The sequence below is a fragment of the Physeter macrocephalus genome, chromosome 2 (genome assembly GCF_002837175.3).
Source record: "Physeter macrocephalus isolate SW-GA chromosome 2, ASM283717v5, whole genome shotgun sequence".
NCBI lineage: Eukaryota > Metazoa > Chordata > Mammalia > Artiodactyla > Physeteridae > Physeter > Physeter macrocephalus.
In genome coordinates, this window is record NC_041215.1 from 20,523,694 (window position 1) to 20,531,955 (window position 8,262).

The 8,262-nt window shown below is 54.8% G+C and overlaps 1 protein-coding gene across 1 annotated transcript in view; it reads right to left on the reverse strand.

The window, feature by feature from the left end:
- Positions 1–7,732, reverse strand: part of LOC102991383 (E3 ubiquitin-protein ligase UHRF1) — a 13,494-nt gene extending 5,762 nt beyond the window's left edge. The window contains exons 1-10 of the mRNA XM_028500084.2: positions 7,637–7,732; positions 7,358–7,544; positions 6,524–6,647; positions 6,325–6,432; positions 5,939–6,043; positions 4,991–5,097; positions 2,460–2,622; positions 2,250–2,387; positions 241–382; positions 16–161 (exon numbers count right to left, since the gene is read on the reverse strand). Of these exons, the coding sequence (XP_028355885.1) occupies positions 16–161; positions 241–382; positions 2,250–2,387; positions 2,460–2,622; positions 4,991–5,097; positions 5,939–6,043; positions 6,325–6,432; positions 6,524–6,647; positions 7,358–7,544; positions 7,637–7,658 (1,242 nt within the window). The 5' untranslated portion in view covers positions 7,659–7,732. The remainder of the gene's footprint in view (positions 1–15; positions 162–240; positions 383–2,249; positions 2,388–2,459; positions 2,623–4,990; positions 5,098–5,938; positions 6,044–6,324; positions 6,433–6,523; positions 6,648–7,357; positions 7,545–7,636) is intronic.
- Between the last annotated feature and the right edge of the window lie 530 nt (positions 7,733–8,262).

The window sequence follows — 8,262 nt, forward strand, 5'->3', positions numbered from 1 at the left end:
GGGAGGGGGGCTCACCGGCCCGTCCTTGAGTGACTTCAGGATCTCTGTCCACAGCTTTGTGTTGCTCTTGTCCTCCTTGATGAGGCTGCTCTGCTGGGTGGTGAGGCTGTAGGGCTCCACCTTGGTCTTCTTGGGTGCCCCTCGCGAGGACCCATCGCCTCCTGGGACAGAGCAGGGCGGGTGAGGGTGGAGGCCCCACCCCACCCCCCCGAGCACGAGGACAGCCGCGGAGACACCCACCAGCCGACTTGCTTTTCCGCTTGCCCTTCCTGGGGGATGTGAAGCCCTCCTCTCCGTCCTCCTCCTTCTCCAGGGCTTCCCTCTTGCTGTTTTCCTTCTCCTTCTCCCTCCTGGCCAGGGCCTCCAGGTAGCCTTCCGGGTACTGCGAGGAGGAGAAGACCCGACGGTCACCCCTACCCGGTCCCCAGCCGGGCCCCAGAGACGGACTCTGTGCTCCCTTGGCCTCAGCTCAGAGGCCTCCACCAACTTAACTCTGGAGCAGTAACTAAGCACAGAAGCTCACAGGAACAAACATTAATGGAGAGCGGCGGTGAGCGAGACAACGCGAGATAACGCACAGTGGAGGCCCACCATCAGATCAAGCAAAGAAGACAGTCTTTTTCCTTTTGTTTTATTTTTTTGGCCATGCCACGCGGCTTGTAGGATCTTGGTTCCCTGACCAGGGATTGAACCCTCGGCCTCATCAGTGAAAGCGCCGAGGCCTAACCACTGGACAGCTAGGGAATTCCCAAGACAGTCTTAGTATCTTTCCATTTCGATGAGAAGCAGGCAAACTTTTCCAGCCAGGGGCCAGGTAGTAAAAGTTTCGGGCTCTGTGGGGACGAAAGCCGGCCCAGCCCCTGTGGGACTGAACGGGAGTGGCTGGGCCCCAGGAAGACTTTGTTTACCCACCACTGGCCGAGGGCCTTAGCTCCACCACCTGATTCTGATGGGTCTTGGACTCCTCTGAGCCCCATCAGGCATGATCTAATTAGAAATGGGGTTCTAAGGCACCCACAACCACATCCGATTCTCCAACGCTTCATCAAGAAACCCTCAAGCTTTTCTAGCAACACAAACTTGCAATGAAGACTTAAGTTCTAAATAAAAAATCCTCCTCTCACCAAACAGTGACGTGCCTGACCCACGGCTGTCTCTCCCCAGTTCCTCCGCTTCTAAGAGTCCCTGTGTTTGTGACCACCTAGAGGGCTGGGATAGGGAGGGTGGGAGGGAGACCCAAGAGGGAGGAGATACGGGGATATATGTATACGTATAGCTGATTCACTTTGTTATAAAGCAGCAACTAACCCACCATTGTAAAGCAGTTATACTACAATAAAGATGTTAAAATAAATAAATAAATAAATAAATAAGTAAAATAAAATAAAATAAAATTCCCTGTGGAACAACCAGTGTGTTCAAAAGGCAACTCTTTGTGGCCTCGAGGGGGGTAGGTGCTATCAGACTCTCAACAGCAATTAAGATTCCTTAAATAGTCCCACCACGACTTATCAGCTGGAAATAATCGGATCACCAGGAGGAACAGAAAACACCATAATTATAGTGCAAAAAAGCCGTATTCTGCATGCACTGGGTGAACTCTTGAAGATGGAGGATTCTGCTACTATAAAGAGGTGAGTGATTGCTCCAGGGGATCAGTCCACCCTACCTTTACATTTAGACCTTGCTCTATTCTATATTTAGACCAATTTTATTGGTTTGTCTGCTTTTGGGGTAGGGAGGGGTGATGGACGGAGAGGAGAAAGAGAGATGGGGGACTTCCCTGGCGGTCCAGTGGTTAAGACTCCGCCTTTCAGTGAAGGGGGCACAGGTTCAATCCCTGGTCAGGGAGATCCTGCATGCTGCAAGGTGTGGTCAAAAAAACCCAAAAAAAAAAAGAGACAGGGAAGAGGGGGAGGAGAAGAGGGGAAGGGAGGGGACTGGTCAAGAGAGAGGAGACCGGACTCCAGATTGATTTCGGATAAGCTCTTCAAACACAGCTCAGATAAGGAAGCCCAGCTCTCAGCTCTAACATCACGAAAGCAAAGACGCAAACCTACCCGAGCCACCCCTCCCCCATATCCACTGGCTGAAGGACAGGGATGGTATAGCCAGCGAGGTGTCACCAGCTCGCAGCCTGGAAGTCGTCCGGGATGAGAAAAACCCCAGAAAGCATGGCTCCCCGCTCAGACGCTCGCCGCCCAGGCTCCGGACGCAAGCTCCAGCTGCGAGCACAGGCCTGGACGCACCTGCATGGTCAGCCCCAGCTTCTTGATCCGGTCCTTCCCCTCCTTGGTCCAAGGCCCCGGCTCGACGTCATCCCTGCGCAGGAGGAAGCGCCACACCAGGAAGCCGGACTTGCCCTTCTCGGGCCAGTACCTCACGACCTGTGGGAAGAAGCGTGGGGTCAGTGACCTGGGGGCCAGGGGCGGGGGGCAGGCACGGGGGCCCCCACTCACCTTGTAGATGCCGTCGTACCGGTTGCCCTCGATGGGGGCGTACTTGCTGTGCTTGCGGCCCTTGACATTCCGCACCACCCGGACCGGCTTCCCGGACCTCCAGTCCTTGGCCTCGGCCCCTTTGAGGTCGTTGATGGGGGCAAAGCAGTTCAGAGCCAGCGCCCTGCGGGGAGAGCCGGGCCCACACGCTGGACTGTGTCCCCCAGAGAGAGGGGGTCGCGTCCCAAGCCCCCGGCCCCATGAACATGTGACCTTCTTTGGAAAGACGGTGCTTGCAGATGAAGTCAAGTTTGAGGCTGTCAGAATGGGTTAGGGTGGGCCCTGAACCCAATGACCGGTGTCCTTATAAGGAAAGGGAAACTGAGGGAGTTCCCTGATGGGAACTCAGCGCTCTCACTGTTGAGGGCCCGGGTTCGATCCCACGTCGGGGAACTAAGATCCCACATCCCACAAGCCGCACCGTGACATGGCCCAAAAAAAAAGAAAATATTTTAAAAATAAATAATTTAAAAATACAAATTAGGACTTCTCTGGTGGCGCAGTGGTTAAGGATCTGCCTGCCAATTCAGGGGACACGGGTTCAAGCCCTGGTCCAGGAAGATCCCACATGCCGCAGAGCAACTAAGCCCGTGCACCACAACTACTGAGCCTGCGCTCTAGAGACCGCGAGCCACAACTACTGAAGCCCGCGTGCCTAGAGCCCGTGCTCTGCAACAAGAGAAGCCACCGCAACGAGAAGCCCGCACACCGCAACGAAGAGTAGCCCCCGTTCGCCGCAACTAGAGAAAGCCCGCGCGCAGCAACGAAGACCCAATGCAGCCAAAAATAAATAAATAAATTTATTTTTAAAAAAATAATAAATAAGTAAAATAAAAATTAAAACTAAAAAAAAAAAAAATTAAAAAAGGACACACAGGGGACAGGGCCCCATGAAGAATGAGGCAGGGGTTGGAGTGTCACATCTACAAGCCAAGGGACACCAAGGAAGGACCCTCCCCTGGCGGTTCCAGATGGAGGACGGCCCCGAGACACCTTGACTTTGGACTCTGGGCCTCCAGAATTAGGCAAGAATAAATTCCTGTTGTTCTAAACCACCCAGTTTGTGGTGTTTTGGTACTAGAGCCACAGGACACTAACACGATGTGGGGGAAGACGTCACCCAGGAGAAAGCAGGTGGCACACAAACGCGGGCTGGGCCGGCAGGCCTATCCCGACAAAGGGCACAGAGGCCTGGGGTCGGTGGACTGGAGGTCAGCTCAGCATCTGATGCAACGCCGCCACCTTCCTCAGGTGAGCAAGAAAGAGAGCTGCCAACGCACAGCTGTTCTCCTGTGCGGATGGCAGTTGTTAACGGATTTCTTAGAGTTCTAAGTCCAGACTTTTATCACTGCTCACGAGCAGTTCCTCACACTGTTAAATCTCCTCCGAAGATGAGATTTTTTTTTTTCTTGGCTGCACCACGTGGCATGCGGGATCTTAGTTCCCCAACCAGGGATCGAACCCACACACCCTGCAGTGGAAGCACGGAGTCTTAACCGCTGGCTCACCAGAGAAGTCCCAAAAATGAGATTTTTTTAAATGGCTAGTGAAATTTAAATATTTTACTAGACTAATACAGGCATGAAAATGAACCCTTCCCTCTTTTTTTAAAAAATATATTTAGGCAAAGAGCTTTCTGGAAAGTAAGAAATACCAATTTGTATTTCTACCAACAGTGGAACGCTAGTCTATGCCTTGGCATTTCTCAACACTGGAGAATTTGGGGCCAACTTTACAGGATAAATAAATAGTATCTCATCATTACTTCAATGTGTATTTCTTTGATCACTAAAGGTGAACAAATTTTCATGGCCACTGTAGATCTGTGTTACCTGGCAGAATGATTTGCATGTCCTTTGCTTTCTTCCGTTAGTTTTTCTTACTGATTTGCAACACAGCTCTTTACATATAAGGGCATAACCAACATCAGGTGTCATGGCTGCGGCAGACTTTTCCCCCAAGAGCGACCTGCCTTTTCATTGTACTTATGGGTTTTATTGGTGTAATTTATAATACTTAGGTCATCAAATCTCTGTCTTTTCCTTTGGGCTCTGTGATGCTGTTTATGCTTTATCCCATCCTGTAATCGAGGCTCAGCAAACTCCTGCCCACCTCGTGGTGTTGCAGATAAAGTTCTACTGGAACAGAGCTGTCCACACTCTTCTGCATGTGCTCTGTGGCTGCTCACGTGCCATGACGGCAGTTGAGTGGTTGCCACAGAGACCGCGCGGCCAGCAAAGCCAAATACGTTTATTATCTGGCCTTTTGGGGGAAAAGTTTGGTTCAGTGCATCTGAGTGACTCACAGGTGGACAGAGTAGGGTAGAGATGGACATCCGTGGTCCCTACGTTCCATCACACCCTTAATGGGACTCTAACTGCCTGCACATGAAAGCCCCAAACGGGACCCATCCCCTCCCCTGTGAAGCCACCAGAGGACAAGGCAGACAGACATGTGCTGGTGAAGAAATAGGAACACTCGATTCTGCAAACCTGTTGGTGTTGGTGAGTTTCTGATCACAAGACTGTTCTGCAGTCCGCTTGTTACCAGAAAGGTCTCGTCCACCGCTACCTGTGTACGTGAACGAGTTCCCGTGGTCCTGAAACAGATACGGAGGGCAGGCTGAACCCTCCACGCAGAGGAGAGGAGAGACCCACTCAAAACAAACCCACACACACCCATCAGGATGTCAACTGTCAAAGAATCAGGATGTCAGGATCAACTACCAAAGAAACAGATAATAACAAGTGTCGGTGACAATGCAGAGAAACTGGAACCCTGTGCACAGCTGGTGGGGATGGAAAATGGTGCAGCTGCTGTGGAAAACGGTAGGGCGGCTCCTCAACAAACTAAAAACAGAATCACCATATGATCCAGCACTCACACTTCTTTACACCCAGAAGAACTGAAAACAGGGACTTGAGATTTTTGCAGATCCAGGTTCACAGAATTACTCACAGTAGCTAAAATGTGGAAACAACCCAGGCATCCACTGATGTATGACTGGATAAACAAAAATGTGGTCTGTCCACACACTGGAATATTGTTAAGCCTTAAAAAGGAAGGAGATTCTGACACACGCTACACCGCGGATGGACCTTGAGGACAGGATGCTCAGTGAGAGAATCCAGACACAAAAGGACGAATACTGTGTGATTCCACTCACAGGAGGTCCGTAGAGAAATCAGATCCACAGAGACAGGAAGTAGATGGTAAGGACAGGGGCTGGGGGAGGGGTGGGGAGTCAGCGTTTTCTGGAGACAGAGTCTCAGTCTGGGAAGATGAGAAAGTTCTGGAGACGGACCGTGGGGATGGCTGCACCACAGTGTGAATGTGCTCAGTGTACTGAGCTGTGCTCTTAAAAATAATTAAGATGGTTAAGTTTTACACTGGGTATTTGCCACAATTACATAAAAACAAAACCAGCTCCCCACACTTACCACGTCGTCCTCATACCCTCCAGCCAGGACCAGGGAGTACGCCCCATCGTTGCTCCGGCCGTGGATGCCTGCCACATGAGGCCGATGGACCCCAGACTCGCTGACCTGTGAACACCACCGAGAAATAAGCGGCACCTCCTGGACCAGCCGCTGCTCGACGGCCCTCCTCGCTCCCGCCTTTGGAGCCAGCGCCTGACTCTTCCACTGAAAGCATCACTCCTGTTATGAGAACCTCTGCCCCCGAGAGACCGAGTCCTAGCCACACCAGGGAAGGACCTGGCGTGAACCCCCAGCCTCCTGCCCTTGGGATAGCCCTCCCCAGTGGAGGGGCTCCTGGAAGGCCAGCGCCCGTCGGCCGAGCCCCGGGGCCCAACGTCCGCGGGTACCTGGACTCTGAACCTCCACATGGTGCCCACGGGGATGCCCGGGATGGGGCCGAAGTGGTTGGACGGCACGATGGTGCACTCCTTGGTGCGGCCCACGCACGCCATGCCCTGTCCATTCCAAAACAGAGGGGAGAGCAGCGTGAACGGCCGCGGGGGCGTGGGGGGCGGCAGGGGCGCGCGGGGCGTGGGGCCCCCTCACCTTGCCCCAGTCCCGCTGCGAGGACGACGTGGCCGACGCCATCTTCGCCTTCTTCTTACTCTCCTTCAGCTTCTCGCCGGCCTGCACCACCTCGCTGGAGTCGATCCGGCACTCGGGGCAGTACCTGCGACCACAGGGACGTCACCCTCTGCCCGTGGCTGCACGGCCGCCTCCTTCCGGCCCCCTGACGTCCCGTGCGTCCGAGACCGGGGCGGGGGCGGCGGCAGGGGGCCGTACTTGAATCCACGAGCGTGACATAAGAAAGCGAGTTCCTCGGTCGCACGCGCCACATCTGAAGTAGCCGCGTGTGGCGAGTGGCGGCCCCCTGACGTCCCGTGCGTCCGAGACCGGGGCAGGGGGGCGGGGGCGGGGGCGGCGGCAGGGGGCCGTACTTGAATCCACGAGCGTGACATAAGAAAGCGAGTTCCTCGGTCGCACGCGCCACATCTGAAGTAGCCGCGTGTGGCGAGTGGCGCCCGTGGTGGACGACGGACCCTGACGCCCTCCCGCTGGTAATGGCAGCGCCTCCCACGGCGAGGCCAAGTCCAGCCGGCACGTGGCCAACGCACAGGGCAGCTCGACGGCACCCGCTCCCTGCCGCGGACTCGGTTTCCCCACCTCCACGGGGAGGGGATGGTGCGAACGACAGCCACTGCCGTTAGCAGGCCGGGGTCCTCAGACCACAGCCGAGCGTCACGACTGTCCCCTCCGGTGCCGGGGACACCCGCTGCGCTCCTGCCCGCCTTGCCTCCTCCCTGCGGTGAGCTGGGGCCCAGGCCTCGCACCCGCCCCCCACCGTCAGCGCGGGGCCGCCGGCAGCCTCCGAGCACTCACCACTCCTCCTCGGTGGGGATGCTGCTGAGAGGCGGGCACAGGCAGTACGTGTGGAAGGCCATGTCGCACTCGTCGCACAGCAGCTGCTTGTCGGGGTCCTGCTTGCCCCCGCACTGGTGGCAGGCGCACATGCGGCACGGCTTCCGCTCGTCGTCCTTGCAGTGCTTGCAGGAGGGCCCGCTCTTCCCTGGACAAGGGAGGACGGGGTCAGCTCGGGCAGGACCCCGCCACACCGGGCGCCCTGCCCGCCCACCGCAGAGGGGCGGGATCGGAACTCACTTCTCGTCGGGTTTTCCACCATGGGGTTCCCCTCGCCAGGGCGCTCAATCTTGAAAACCTCATCCACAAAGATGATCCGACAGTCGTTGAGAGAATCGTCCCTGCGAGAGACGGGCCGTTAGGACATCCCACGGGGCCGGCCCCGCCGAAGCGCCAGAGAAGACTTCGCCACGTCAACACAGTTCTCAGAGCCTGTGAACAGCTCTGCCTCTAACCGCATCAGAGAAGAGGCTTTTGCAGGGCACTGTGAACTCGATTAGCTACTCCCCTTGCAAATTCAAGTCCTACCAAATCAGGAACAAGGTGAAAACAACAGACAAACCAGAGTTTCGTCACGCGATGCTTTTGAGAGAATCATTTCTAACCTGCGGGTAGACACGGCCCATTTAACAAGGCCCAACAGGCAAAAGCAATAAAGTAAGGTCTGATCAAAATACAAAAACTCCTCTAAGTTAAAACGACCCCAGGGATCATCTCACCACCTACATCATCGGCAACCGTCTAGGGAAAGCCAATGCAAGTCAGGTGTATAATTTCACACTGTCTGGGAACCACAGTCGAAAAGTAAAAGCAGATGGAATCAATTTGAGGCTATTTTGTGCAACCCAATGTATACAAAATATCAT